This window comes from Crocodylus siamensis, chromosome 1 (assembly GCF_052110815.1).
Source record: "Crocodylus siamensis isolate JL-2025a chromosome 1, ASM5211081v1, whole genome shotgun sequence".
Lineage (NCBI taxonomy): Eukaryota > Metazoa > Chordata > Crocodylia > Crocodylidae > Crocodylus > Crocodylus siamensis.
In genome coordinates this window covers 377,943,022-377,958,421 of record NC_143395.1, presented here as the reverse complement: position 1 = coordinate 377,958,421, position 15,400 = coordinate 377,943,022, and the positions used below count along the sequence as shown (strand labels likewise).

At 43.5% G+C, this 15,400-nt stretch overlaps 1 protein-coding gene across 5 annotated transcripts in view; it reads left to right on the top strand.

The window, feature by feature from the left end:
* Positions 1-320: 320 nt before the first annotated feature.
* B3GLCT (beta 3-glucosyltransferase) overlaps positions 321-15,400 on the top strand; it is a 120,408-nt gene continuing 105,328 nt past the window's right edge. The window contains exons 1-5 of one of the 5 annotated variants that reach the window (XM_090028067.1): positions 321-668; positions 2,116-2,234; positions 6,025-6,114; positions 8,013-8,079; positions 10,384-10,445. In XM_090028067.1, the coding sequence (XP_089884193.1) occupies positions 6,025-6,114; positions 8,013-8,079; positions 10,384-10,445 (219 nt within the window). In that variant the 5' untranslated portion in view covers positions 321-668; positions 2,116-2,234. The remainder of the gene's footprint in view (positions 669-2,115; positions 2,235-6,024; positions 6,115-8,012; positions 8,080-10,383; positions 10,446-15,400) is intronic. The other 4 variants (XM_090028031.1, XM_090028050.1, XM_090028058.1 and 1 more) reach the window with 4 other exon arrangements.

Below are 15,400 nucleotides of genomic sequence, written 5' to 3'. Positions count from 1 at the left end.
TCAAGAGCGTGACGAGCCACGAGGCGCTGCGTTGCCCACGGGGAGCGGCACAGGGGCGGGCTTTGCGCGGGCGAGGCGCTAGGTGTCAGCGGGGGTGTCCGGCGGGGGGCATTCGTTGGCGCTGGGTGCGTGCAGACCCCCTTTCCACTGGTGGGCTAAGATGGGGTGTCAGGACGTGGGAGATGAGAGGCTAACCAGCTGGAGAGGAGCGGGAGAGTGCTGGGCGCGTGGGGGGTGAGGTGGGTCGGTGCACACGAGGGCCGTGCGTGGGTGCCGAGTCGGGGAGGGGGCGGGAGAGGCAGGCGGGGGTGCGTGCGTGCGTGCGTGAGGGGCCGGGAAGAGCTGGGTCCGCTGCAGGGGGCCGCCCTTCCCGCGGTAGCCCGCTAGGTGGCGCCGCCGCTCCCAGCCGTCGCCGCCGCTCCCCCCCGGCGCCAGCTGTGCCAGGCTCTCGCGGGGAGGGAGGGACGGCCGGGCCGGTGGATTAAGGCTGGCGGCGGCGGCGCTCCCGCCCTCTCGCCGAGGCCGCGCGTCCGGCTCCGGCTGCAGTACATGCGCTGCCGGCGCCAGGATGCCTCGCGAGCCCGGCTGCCGCGGCTGCTCCCCGCCCGCCGCCCTTGTCATGCTGCTGCTGCTGCCGCCGCCGCTCACGCTGCTGCGCTGCGCCCGAGGTGAGTCGCCGCGGCCGGGCCGGGCCTCGAAGTTTGTTGTCGGGATGGTCCCATGAGACGGGACGCTCCGGCAGGCGCGGGACCCCGTGGCACGGGAGCTAGGCAGCCTGTCTCCTGCCTTGATCTCTCGAGCCGACTTGGCTTCGGGAATCGGGGGGAAAGACCCAGCTCCCTGCACCCGGCCAACTCGCCTCCTTTGTGGGGCCCTACAGGAAAGAGAAGGCTTGTCAGAAACGCTGCCGAGACTAGGGGAGGGTTTGGGGAGTGCCTTTCCTTCCCGCTTTTCACTTGGGTCTCCCTTTCTTGAAGGGATCCGTGGAGGAGTTGGAGGGAGGAATTGGAAGGGTCCAGGCAGGGGTAGTGGGATGAGGAGCACCGGCATCTGGAGGGGTTTCCATGTGGGGAAAGAGTGGAGGGACCAGGCTCCTTCTTTTGACAAAAGAGAGGCTGGGGGGGGGGCATGAGGAGGGCTTACAAAACGCTGAACAGCAGAGAGAAAGTCAGTGAGGATTTGCTATCGACTTTCTCCCAAGAAGAGAACTAGGGGGTCGCAACACCGAACGAGTGGCTCGTTAAGTTAAGACTAACAGCAGGAAGTTCCTTTTCGCATCGCGTGACCTGATAGCGAGCTCTCTACTTTCACATGCTGACAGCTTAGCCAGATTCAAAAAGGGATGGACACCTTCTTGGAGAAAAAGGCTTTATCTGGCATGGGAGATGCCCTGATCACTGCCATGGTGGAAGGTGATATTGGTCCAGGAGGTTTTTCTGTAACTCAAAAGGGAGATCCCCTTCTCCCTGACCTGTAATGGCCTTGTGTAGTTGAGGGTGGAGACCTGTCTTTTGCACTTCAGGCAGGTCCCCCTATGAGAGTCTACTATAGCCTCCCAATGGGAGGATCTCACCCACACACTTTATTTTATGGAGATGGGGGCGTTTCTCCCTAGATTACTCCTTTTGGTCTTTTGGCTGAGGGCATAAGAGAATCGGGGCATGTGAACCCCATGATCTCCAGGGTTGGGGCTTGCATGTAGGATGCCTGCCATGGATCTGGGAGTATTTGAAGGCCCAGGATAAAGAGTCTGGGAGGTAAGATACTTGCTGGTGGTAACACCATGTGGAGCTCTGCTCAGTTGATGGAATTTGGAACTGATTTGGCTAATTTGGTTGGAGACACAAAATTTAAAAAAAACTAAGAGGAGGAAAAGGGTATTTGCAAGCAATTGAGCACAGGTGTTAGGAAGACGGCCTCTGAATCAGAACTGCTAGACCTTAAATACTGAAGGCTGCAAGTGAGAGAAGAACAGTGGGGGAAAAAAACCCTTGGTCACACCCAGGTCACTCTCCCTTTCAGCATCCTCCCTCTGCCCGTGCATGACCCTGAGTACCAGGCAAGATAGAGCTATAATCTGACCCAGTAAATGGTAATTCTTATGTTCTTATGTAGAATGAAGAATTGCATCTTATGAATTCTTGTGAGCTGCATCATGGTTGAAGTGTGGAAACTGACAGCACCCCTCAAACTATTAACCTAGCAGCCTTCTTGCTTTGCTCCGAGTGTCTGAGGTAAAAGATTTGGCTATGGAGATGGTGGTAGCAATGGCAAAGAGCTGGTATAAAAACCTCAGTGTTAAATAGGTAACAGAGCGATTTGTTTTGCCTGTTTGTTGCTCTTGGGCTGTCTTACTGTGAAAGACGCTGATCTGTCCTTGTGACAGCAGCTGTGCCAATTTTTACCGCTCTGGCATGATATAAAGCTGTAGAATGTGAGTTTCACTGAGAGGCTGACGGAGGCATCAAAGCTGGGATACTTACTGAGCAGGAAGAAGCCCTTTCACTAGATAATTAGTAATGTCTAAGAAGCTCCCATCTTTCTTGCTGTATATACAGTTCATAGCAATATCAATTTTTTTTTTAGCTTTTTAAACCTAGCTTTTCTTATCCAGCTTTCAGAACTTTAAAATATATATTGTTGATCATATTTTTCATGTGTCTATCTAGTAGCATATAAAGAGGCATTTAGATGGTGTGAGAGAGGTTAGCTATGCTAGTGTGAAGTCAGTAAGAAGCGAGGATAGATATGCACCTTTATAGACTAAATAAGAGTAAGCGAGCATTTACAAGATTTTGTGAACCTATGTCTTTCCATTAACTGACTTAAGGGTTGATTTGTAGCCCATTGAGGTTCCTGGAAAAACTTTCACAGACTTCAGTGAACTTTGAATCAGGCCTTAGAAGTGGAAGGTTTAAAAACATTTTAAAGTTTCCTTTGATTTGTGGTTTAGTAGTAGTGTATCCAGACTTACTTTTGCTCTTAATGTTTAAAAATCTTTACAAGTTAAAGGAAATATTTTAAGGTGATCTTAAACATATGGGAATTGCTTTCATTTTAAAAGACAACTTTAAAAATGTTCTTGTCTTGAGCTTACAATATTACAGAATCAGGGTTCATGATTACTTACTGATACTCAACTGCTCTTCACCTGCTAGACACTGAAAATGACAAGCAAGAACTTCCACTCTCCAATATTATCTGCCAACAGCTTTTCCAATCCCAATTTTCATGAAGATAATTGGAAACATTAGAAATATAGTAATCAAATTCTTATTTTATGTTTCCTATATAACTTTCTAGTTTGGGTGGAAATAGGCTGAAAAACAGATAGTATAGTTCTTTTAACAAAGAAAGCAGGGCAAAACAAAGAAAAGTGGAATGGTAGTAATGAAGGAAAGACTTAAATGTATTCAGAAATGCTTTCCTTAGCTTATTCAACCTCAGTTTCTGTGGAACGAGGATTAGAATGCTGCTGGTAGCCAGCAGGAGGAGGTGAGGACTGGCACTTGACATTTTCAGCTTCTGGCTGCTCGCTGTGCCAGATCTCACAAACAGCTACATGTGCCAGCAAGCTTGAAGTCTGCAGTGCTTTAAATATGAACATGGTAAAAATAAATTGCAGTAATACTTTGGTCACTTCCTTACTGTATATATATATATTTTTTTTTTATTGTAGAGCATGGATTTCTTACAAGACCCAGCATCTGTGGTGACTTTTGGTGACTGTACAATTGGAACAGCTAGCTAACCAAATTCTTCCTAGGCAGAGAACAGGGCAGGGTGGCACCTTGTAGACGAATCTGTTCAGAGGCATGAGATTTCATAAGTTACTACCTATTTCATCAGATATAGCATCTGGTGAAACCTACGACAACTCTTGTCTCTCTGAATGAGTTAGTCTGTAAGGTGCCACTTAGGCCTGCCTTCTGCTTAACTTCAGACTAACATAGCTAACTACCACCCTCAACTTCTTGTAATGACCTTCTTCTGCCTTACCATGTAATGTGTAATTAATTAGTAAGGTGTATTTATATTGGATAATAAACACTAGGGATTGGAAACTTCTGAAAGTGCCAGGGAAAGGGGTCTTTTCTAAGGAATATTACAAGTAACATACCTTAGGTGTTTGATATCTGGACAAGGGCCATTATTATTTAATTATGGTAACATATAGTACAGGCCCTCATTGTGCTAGGAAGTATACAAATCCACAACTAAAAGACTGTCATTGCCCCAAATGACATTACAGTAGAGATTGCCAGTCTCTTCCCTGAGCCCTCTTTCCAGGGGCTGGTATTGGAATTTGATTGATTTACAGGAGTCTCTTGCCATTTGTGGATTGCCATTTGTAGTTTTGAATATTTTCAGTGCGAATATTCGAATGCACGCTCTCTCTCTGCATGCTTTTGCCATTCTTCTCCCTCTCTCTTGATCCACTGACAGCGCTGGTGGCATCTGCGGGAGCTCCGCGTTTCCCGGCACCACACTTCTGACATGTTAGCAGATTTCGCCATTTGCAGAGATCTCAGGAACATGTCCCCCGTGAATGGTGAGGGTCTCCTGTACATCAGTAATTCAGCTAAAATGCCCTTATTAAATCCAAAGGCCAATAGCAGTTATACAGTTATTTTAAACAAATGTTCTGAAACACTATAATAAAATGCTAACTATACATTGGATAACAGTGTTACAATACTTATTAATAGCTGCACCCACACAGTAATTACAGTTGCAAGCATTTGATCAGAATACTTAAAAGTGAGCTAGGCGAGAGAGATTCTAGCTGATGTGAGGTTGGAGTTGGAGCTGCAATCACTGCCCTCTATGGCCTCTGCTTTGCTCCCCACCATGGTTTACCTTTCTCTTACAGCTCTGGCTCTGGCTGGCTCTAGTACATCGGCTCGTGTGCAAAGAATCCGTCTTTCCTGCCTCACTTCATCCCCCTTGGATCTCTTAATACATCATCTCCTGAATTTTAGAAACTGGTCAGGTCTAGGCTGAAATTCATTCTCAATGCACAAAACCTTCTTTCTTTGTCCATTTTTGCTGGGTCTCCTCTTAGAACTCAAGGAAGCACGTCTCCTTGACATCCCCATTCCCATTCCCATCCCATTCGCTTGCTATTTTTCTTCCACTTTTTCTCCTGTGTTAGCACATCTATGGCTCATCACTTTCATCCTGCCAGTATTAGCGTTTTGACTGTCTCTGTGCGTCTTGCTGTGCTTAAACCTGGGCTTTTTGCAAGATTATAGTACTTGTGCTTCATGATAAAACATCTCCTAACCGATTGCATAATTACAGTATGAATAATAATTACTACACCTGGATAACCTGGCTAGTGAGAGGTTCTTTGATATGAAGGAGGATTGGTTAAATTTAAGAGAATTTGAATAATGATTTCAGTCAACAACAAGTGGAAAGCCTTAATTCAGATAATTTATTTAATCAGCTTTTCCCTTTGTACTCCAGTTCTTTTCTAAAGAATGGTGTCTTAATGATTGATATGATTTACATATTTTAATGGTTTATAGTTAAATAGAGCCGTTACTGCATTCAGTACCTCCTTTTTCCTACCTTGGTTGGTACATTATCACTATACATACCTTTAAATAGTCATATAGGTTAACATTTGCAGATTCTTTAATTTTTTTAGTATTCTAGAAGATGGTGCCTGATATATGTATTGCTTAACTAGATAATTAAGAATTTGCTCATGATTTGTGTCAGGTAGTTGTGTAAAAATGGAGTTGGACAACTCAGGTGGATTCTTAGGATAATCCTAGGGAGATGCATAAAGGTTGTTTTTTTTTTTTTTGGGTTTGAGCTGTGGTCTCAGTGCCTGGGAAGTCATTACCAGTCTATTGTGTCCCTTAGTGCAGTCCTTGGTGTTCCATGTCTATAAAAAATGACCACAAAACTTGGAATGTTTTTCCCTTATTCCTTTTTTGATGGAAAAGCATGAAGTCTGTAACAGCTTTTGATAGAGGCTCATGTGCTCAGCAAATGTTTTTCTCACTTCAGATGTTTCAAGACCGCTGTCCAACTTTTAAGTGGCTGGGGCTGCGGGTCCCCAATCATACACCACACGCTGTCCCAAACCTGGCATGTCAGGTCAGTCTGCGGGCCCTATCTGGTGCATGGAGCAGACATCAAGCTCAGCCCCTTACCTGCTATTACTCATCTCAGTTGAAGGTTTTGTTTTTTTCAGGCTCCCCTTCAAAATCTAGGTGCATACGATGGATGGGGTGTTCTGTATGTAACATGGTATATCATATTCAGATTTTATTTTAAATAAGTTTATTTTTAAAAGAAAAAAATTCCCCCCCTCAACTTTGTTAGATATTTAAAAAATCCTCTTAGTCATTTTTTTCTCATTAATTGCCACTATTGCCATATATGAATATTTGAAAAGTCTTCTCAGTTTATTCAGTGTAAAGGATACAAAGTTGATTAATGTATTTCTTTCTTTGAAAAGAGAAGCTGGGAATTTAAAATCATCAGGCAGAAGGAAGTAATATATTTAGATGAGCAGTATTGTTACTTCTTTGAACTCAGTTTGTCCAGAAAATGATTGGGTAGCCATTAAAACAGCGTGTGAAAGAGGGTCTTGGGTGAATTGTAACAGATTTAGAAAAGTATAGGGAGTCCCTGTGTCTTTTGACAATGCAAAAAGTCCAATACAGAGATGAAGCAGGTTATAAATAATTCTTTTAGGTCCTTTGTCTGTGCTGTCAAGGATGTAGTACAGTCTAGGTCTTTTTTCCAAGTTAGCTGGATAATCTTTGATTTGTTTCAAGGTTCGTACACATTAATATTTTATAAATCTTACAACTGTGTGGCATAAGTTATTTAAAGTTATGATGAGAGAGGAAGTATTTTTGTCAGTCTCCGTTGCATTTTTAATTCAGGTCTCCTTATGTAGTCCCTCACCTGTACGTTAAAAATTGAGAATCATGAAAATCCTGCTTATGTTGCAGTTCTGTAAAGGAACAAAATTTACTAGATAATATATCATCTTCAGGTTAATGCCACTAAGTTTCTTAAAAGGAGGTTTCTTGTGTTTATCTCAAAATTGAGATGGTGTCAAATAGAGGACATAGAGTTGTTTTACATATGCAAGGTATTCCTCATCTACAGCAAAACTGCAAGAGGTAGAGAATGGCATTTTGAGGTTATCAGCAAGAGATAGTAGGCAGATTGGAGTGTAAATTATGCCGCTTCAAAATAGAAGTGCAAAGTCATTTCTGAAAAGAATACTACTATGTAGGTAGACTCGCGTTCAAGCCCTGTTGACATCCTCCCGTACAGAATACCGTATAGATACCAAAGTCATTAATCAAAACCATAGGGGTGCAGACACTTGAACCTTTCCAAGAAGAACACTGGTTGGGAACCAGTTCACAATTATCTCAGGTCAGAGTTGTCTGCATACACGTTGAGATCGGTTCCAAATGGAACTATCATCCTTTAGGCATTGCAGTACTATCAGACTGCTGCCAGGGATGCAGCCCAATTGCAATTTTCTCCTCCCCCTTCTGACTAACATTTAGATCAATAAAGACTCATTCCTACACTACTGAAATCTGTGTGTTGGTATCCTGACTGGGAATGCCTGGGCAGGTGTGGGGTGGGAGGGGGCTGTCTAGACTCCTGTTTTTTGTGCTTGTGGGATGCAGACTTAGAGGGCATCTCTCCTTTGCTCTTAAAGAGCTGGTCAGTTGCCTCCCATTAATGGCAGTGGAGTCCTTGAGCAGTCCCCAGAGCCCTGAGTCCCCAGGCATACAGAAACAGGGGTTAAAGCATCTGGCCACCTCCCCACCCCAGATAAGCCTGGGATATATGGAACTCTGATCAGTTGTGACCAATGGAAGGAAATTGACCTCGTTAAAGCAGGGGAGAGGTGCCCCAGAGCCCTCAGCCAGGGACACAGTGGTCAGGTACAGGCAGTAGATGTTGGGGGCAGTAGAGTTGTATCTGTATACCAGCCAGTTGTTGTATCTGTTTACCAGGTGGGATGTGGAACAATGGAGTATGGACAAACTAGGACACAAGCCAGGAATGTGGACAAACTGGAAGGTAAACCAGACACTAGTTACAGAGAGCTTGATATCCTCTCATAACACTGAATTTGTTTACACAGAACCATTTATTTAAGATGAGGTTTTTTTCCCCTTTCAAAATGTGGGGGAAGCCTCTTGTCTTAGAGTACAAGGTGGGAGCAGTGGCTGTGAACTTAGCCCCAAACCTGGGGTTGGGGTTGGATCTGCAGCCACTACTGTCTATGGCTTCTGCTTTTGCCCCCTGCCACTGCTTACCTTCCCCTTGCAGCTCTGGCTTTGGCTGGGGCAAGGAGCATACTTCTCACCCCCTCTGCTCCAGCAGGGAAGAGTCTGGCAGGGGCTGCTCTGTCCCTGCCAAGCAGACTAGGCTGTGTCCTGGGTTTCACACCCCTTGTCAGCAGCCCTTACTGCTCTGGCTAAAAAGCAGAGGGGCAGGGCGGGGCAAACCCTGCTTTGCTCAGGCAGGCAGCCCAGCCAGCCCAGGGCTGCAAAGCATTGTGGGATGCTGTGGGACTGTTTCATAGCTTCTAGGGTTGGAAGGGACCTGAGCAGATCATCGAGTCTGACCCCCTGCCATGGCAGGAAAGAGTACTGGGGTCAAACAACCCCAGCAAGGTGATTGTCAAGCCTCCTGTTAAAGCCCCCCAGGGTAGGAGCCTGCACCACTTCTCTTGGAAGTTGGTTCCAGATCCTAGCCGCCCTAACCATGAAGTCGCGCCTCCTGATATCTAGCCTGAATCTCCCCTCTGCCAGATTGTGACCTGACCTGGCGGTGCTCGGGGGAACAGGGACTCCCCCAATGCCTGCTGATCTGATTTAACTTGAAGCAGGAAGGGGTCTGGGATGGAAGTTCCATAAACCAATTTGACCTAAATCAGTTAATCCTGCTTGAATGTAGTATCAGACTTATTTTAAACCGGTTTCAGCCATTTTGAAACTGGTTTATGTGCTCTGAACTTCTGTTCTGTTACAGGTTTAAGCTGGTTTATGTGTAACTTCTGTCCTTAGCCCCTAGGTTTAAACCTCATTTTAGCTGTTCTGCCTGTGCCCAGCATGCAGTATATGTTATATGTTTACTTATTGTACTTTCCTTTCTTAAGTTGTATGAATTATGTGCTTTGAGGTTAGGTTCTTTTTCAGTTGGTATGTCATGATAGAGCACATTGCGTGATGTTTAATATTTGGTTTGCAGGTTAGGATAAAACAGATGAATAATCACATGGAAAAAATTAGGAAGTGAGGAGATGCTTCTTCTGGCTAAAGGGATTTATGGATACTAACTATTCAGTTTTTTTATTTTGATTCCAAATAATATATGCCTGTTTAGTTGCAAATAGAGGGTCAATCTGTTATTGTAGGAGGCTTTCTTAGTTTTAAAGGTAACTACTTGTGTTCTGTTCTGTTCCTTTTTAGTAATGTTTTCAGTTCTCTCATTTGGATTATAGTAATTTTTGTTTAAAATACCCTGGTCTTCTCAGGAATCTTTTAAATTAAAAAATCTAAATTTTTACTGAACCACACATCAGCTGTCTGAAGTAAATTTAATCCTTGTTTTACAGATGGACAAATTGAAACACATTGTCCTAGCAAGGGAAGGAAAAACTTCCTAAAAAATTATAAAAAGTGTTTTTTGTTTTTTTTAAAATGTAGATGAAGTTGCACACCCAGGGCAATTTCATATTACTAATGATCAGGGACTCAAGATAATGCTAGGTCAGTCATATTAAGGTGGCTCGGCCTCATTCTTCTCTGCTAATTTTTAATTGGACCTCTCCTCTGTATATATTAACAAGAGCTGTGTAGCTATTTAAAGTATAAAACCAAGGTTGGTGATGGTCTTCTAGTTTCTAGCAGTTTTTATGCCAGTTGCTGAAAGTGCTACATGAACTCTGTTTCATCCAGGATTCCAAGTGGGGCTTATCTGATAAAATACAACCCCTAACTGAAGGGTAAAATGAAATCCAAGTCTTTCATGTGATAGCACATTATGCTATCAGCTGAACCACTGGACTCGGCAGATATGATGATTTTTTTCATGGGATTTGTTTTGACTTGAAGCCAAGATAAATTGGCTTCACATCAAAGAAGAATTTTCTGTCCAGAGATGTATGGGGATAAAATCGTCAGCAGCAGCAGCAGAATAACTTGTAAAAGAACAGATTTTCTCATGGTTGAAAAGATTTTTACCGATATTCTTCATGTTAAGTGATACAATTACCAAAATTGCTTTCTTGTCCTATTTAGGTGGAGTTTTGTCAAATGTGAAAATCAACTACTGTATTTTGAGAGAAGATTTTTTTGTTTTTGTTTTTGCTTTTAGCTTTGGCTGTAACTATTGTTGCTGAGGATGCAAAGGAAAAGGCTGAGCAACCAGTATTGCAGGTATTGAGTTTTAATTGTCACAAAATTAATGTATCATGTCAATTGTAAGTTCTTTGAGAGGGAGGTGAAATCTCCCAATGTCCCTTTGTAAGTAGGGATCTACTTAATTCCTTCTGAAGTGAGGTAAAAGTACTAGGCAGCACCATCTTCACCCTGCCCTTTGTCTCTTGATTGGTTAATAAGTCTGCGTATTGTGCAGCCTCACCCTTCACCTCTGATTGGCAGGAGTGAGTGGGGGGCTGACACCATTTTTTACTGCTCCTGCTCATGCTAGCAGTCCTGGGGACTGCTGGTTCTCACTGAGACAGTATTTTATTTTTAATAAGTTTCCCCCCTGCTTGATTCTATGCCAAAATTACAGGGATCACCATTTTTTTATGGAGTTTGTGGAAGCTTCTTTTTTGTGGTTTCTGCAAAAAACACAGAATAATTATTCCCTATTTGTAAGTAAAATTATTACATTAAGTGTTTGAAGGATTGAAATGTGCTCCTTCATCCAGAACTAAGTGAAGAATAGGGTGAAAACTTTGACGTTTGTAAACTTTTTTTTTTTTAATCTTTAGTTACAACTTAGTTGTGCTACTGATGATACATTTTGAACACTCAACGTTATCAGTGCAGTTTTTCTCTGTCTTTACTTTACAATGCATAATACATTATATTATGCATTGTAAAATAAGACAGAGAATTTTATTTGTATGTATGTATTACGTGTGTGTAAAAAAAAAAAAAAAAAGACACCCATTTGATTAGTGGGGAGAAAATGTAAATTTTTTTCTTTATTGATTTTATGTAATATAGAATAGTTTGAGCAAGAAAAGAATGTCTTTCAACTAAATTTATTGCCTATTGCTAGCCAAGATACTGCTTGGATAAAACATGCAAATCTAGTTTTCACATTAGGAGGCAGGGATCCCATAAGTAATCTTACCCTGTGAATTAAACAGCATCGTTGGTATTTACCGAGACCTTGAAGAGCAATGTCTAGCTGGTAAGTCTGTTGTGGTGGAAGGGGTGGGGGGAGATGATCGAGGCCCCTGCGGTAAGGGAGGGAGTGGGGCTGGAGCAGGGCTTGGGGAAGGTGCTGCCCACCTGGGGCAGGGCATGGGATGGACCTGTGGCATGTCTAGGGAGTGCGGGGGCAGGGAGGTGGCTCCTGCTGCTGTAAGCACTCTGGGAGGGCATGGGGGTGCATCTGCACAGGGCAGAGTGGTCTTCCTCTGGGGTCAGGGCTGCACTGGGCTCTTCCTGGCAACGGCTGGCTGGGCTGGGCTGCACTTGGGGCGGGCGGCAGCAGCACTGGGAGGGGAGCGATGGGGGGGACACAGATTGTAGCCACCCCCAAATTTGCTGCAGCACCCCCAACCCCTCCTCCTGGCGCCACTGCTGCTGCCCGAACCAAGCGCAGCCTGGCCCAGCCCCCACCAGGAAGAGGCTGGCGCATCCCGAGTCCCAGCCCACAGCAGCAGCCTCCCCCGCCTCGTGCAGATCCAGGGGGCACATGCCCCTCCTTCCCCTACCACATGTCCTCCTGGGGTGCGTGCATCATTGAGACCCGGGGCTCTGTCCTGCTCCCCTCTCCACTCTGGCTGGGCAGTGCCTGCCCCAGCTCCTGTCCCACTCTCTCCCTCACCAGAGGGGCCTTGATCTGCTCCCCAATGCCCCTTCTCTCCCGCCTCCCCTTCCACCACAACGGAATTACCAGCTGCATGCCAGGCTGTGCTCATTACTGCCTGCGTGCTGTGCTGCGGCTGCGTACATGCACAGGCATTTATCAGTCAAATTGTCAGTCATATCAGGTAAAAAAACTTGATTTCTGATGCAGTCAATTTTCTTTGTGTTGGTATCTATCCAATATTGGACCAATATATAGGTGCACCTCTGTTGGTATTATATTTGTACCCAGACATTTGGAAAAGCTATGTGGAGCAACAGATACTGTACTGAATATTTCATTTTGGTCTTAACTACTAGTGGGATATGCATCCAGTAATCTCTTGCTATCATTACTGTCAAAGATCTAATCAGTGTAAATTTAAAGAGTCTTTATTTTGATGCGTTTAAAATTGCTACTTCACTAATTTTAATAAATTCAAACTTGTCCTGCACACTTCTGAACTTATGATATACTGGGTCTTATCTTGCATATCAGAATATGTTGCTTTCATTACTACAAGTAGATTTTTTATTTTTTTTTTGTGCCAATTCTGATATATTGCCTTGGTCAAACACTGGGGCTAAAAGAAACGATAAGAGAGGTGGCATTATCACTTCCCAGTACTATCTGTTTATATGGCTCATTCTTCATGAATACTGAAAAGGCCTCCCCATTAAGTTGAAATTCCAAAAACTTAATTCAAATTAATTTTGTCCGTGTAAATAAAGGTATTCTCTTAAAAACAGCGGGATGAAGTCTTCCGTAGAACAGGAAGTGCAGGCAACTGGTGGCTACACTCCACCATATTTATTATACATGTTCACCTCTAAATACTTGATAATCTGTCATTTTCTGGGAAAACTTAGTTTACCTTACTATTCTCTCTTATTGGTACTAAGATTGTGATACAGGCAGTCCTCAACTTGCAACGTTTTGCACTTACAACATTTATAAATTGTCACCCTGTTTCAACTTTCTGATGTCAGTTTCAACTTTACAAAGCGTGATCCGATGCCAAGCCACACCAGCAAACAACTTCGCTGCATCACCCATCTCCCTGAAGAACATCTGTCCAAAACTTCCTTGGACGCTTTCTTTAAGAAAGCAGACAAGACTCCGGAGAAACCTGCAGCCAAGACTCCTGAGAAGACTCCAGCCAAGAGCCCTTTAAAAAGTCCAGCAAAGAAGTCCTTCAAATCAATCTGATTGCTATTTACAATAGGAATACATTAATGCAGCTATATTACTCATCTATAATTGATTGAGTACAAAATTCTGGGTTATTTTTGGTGAAAATAGGGTATCGGGCCTTGGGTCAGGAACCAAGTCCCCATTTATGACACTGTTTCCTATGGGAAAATGGGCTCTGAGTTGCAATGTTTTGACTTAAGGTATGGTTTTCAGGAACCAATTTTGTTGCTAATCTGAGGACTGCCTGTATATGCATAATGTGTAACAGCCACCACTATCTGTAAGTAACCTTAGAAGGGCTTACTTTTCCAAGATAATCCCTTAGCTAAATTTTCTTTTTAACTTTGAAGATGATGTCTAACTCATAGGACCCATCATAGAAGGTACCCGAGAGACTTGGGCAGAGGATTGATTTGCGGGCTCTATGTCCAGGGAAATAGCAAAATGGGTTACAAATAGAATTGAACATGCATTGTGTGCAACCCTGGTTTTTTCTCTTTTGGCTTGGATTGAAATGCCTATTGTTGGACTATGGGGGACTTCTCAGTTTTATTTATACTGATGTTGCTGTGTACTCGAGCTGATCTGAGCAAATCAGAGGGTCTGCTTTATTCTATTGAATTAAAAATTAAGTGTGCTTAAAGCATTAAATGGGTGCTTTTCATTACAGTTGGTATAAATCTAACTGAAATGTTATATTGTTTTTTTTTAAATTTGTGTATCGGGTCTTTCATCGTTGTGGCTAAGGGCTGCAAGCAGTAGTGGTGGCAATGATTGATTGGGACTAGAGACTCCCACTCTCACTACTGCCACTGCCAGAGGCCCGACATTTTCTGTGACTGGCAGCAGTGACAGAAACTCCCACGGCACTATCAGGGCTGTCACAGCACTGGCAGCACCTAGTGCTTTAGTAACCATGGCAGCAGTATCAGGGTCCCTACAGAGCTTGAAGGGCGGGGGGAGAGTGGACCACTTTGGGATAATGAGGGGCTGAGAGACCTGTACAGGCATACCTTGGAGATATTGCGGGTTTGGTTCCAGACCACAGCAATAAAGCGAATATCGCAATAAAGTGAGTCACACGAATTTTTTGGTTTCCCAGTGCATATAAAAGTTATGTTTATATTATACTGTAGTCTATTAAGTGTGCAATAGCATTATGTCTAAAAAAACAATGTACATACCTTAAGTAAAAAATACTTTATTGCTAAAAAATGCGAAGTGAGCAAATGCTGTTGGAAAAATGGCACCGATAGACTTGCTCAAGGCAGGGTTGCCACAAACCTTCAATTTGTAAAAAAACCGCAATATCTGCGAAGCGCAATAAAGCGAAGCGCAATAAAACGAGGTATGCTTGTATATATGTTACATTTGGTATTCAGAAGTTGTGCGGCAAAAGTTGTTGTCTGAAATAGCCGCTTCTTTGTGGTTGATCTGCAGGTTTTATGGTGTATTGGGCATTTTTTGTGGCACAGCAAATAGCTTAAATGTGTGGATGCTCACTTTTTGTCAAGCTAAAATGGCATGTGTAGAATGACAGCTGTGCTGTCTGTACTGGCACAGTGGCCCCAGTTTTCATCACTTTTTTTTTTTTTTTTTTTCCCCTCGACGTCTTTGTTGAGACTATTATTGAGGGTGCCATCTGTGGAAGTGTGTTTGTGATGTAGATGCTTACTTTCTGGTAACAGGTCTAAGACTAGGAGCTATTTGCATCTGGCTTTAGATATTGATCATGTGCCAAAGAACTATAATCGTGTAACTTCCAGGATTGATTACTGTACTTCATATCTGGGTGTGAAAGGTGAATTTGGATTGAGGGAGAGATCACAAGAGGCAAGACAGAGTCAAAGAGTTAGGTAGAGATGAGATTTGAGAGAGTAGTGTGTATGGGCAAGAATTAATAGTCAGAAAAATAGGGGCATTAAATTTGCTGCCTAACAGTAGAGTAATATTTTGCCCTTAGCCCTTTACATCTGATGATCTCAAACATGTAATAAACAAATATGTTAAACCTGGCGACATCCCAGTGAAATAATAGGTAAATACAATCTTCACTTTACAAATGGGGAAACCTGAGGAACTGAGGTTGTACTGTCTGGAAGACTCT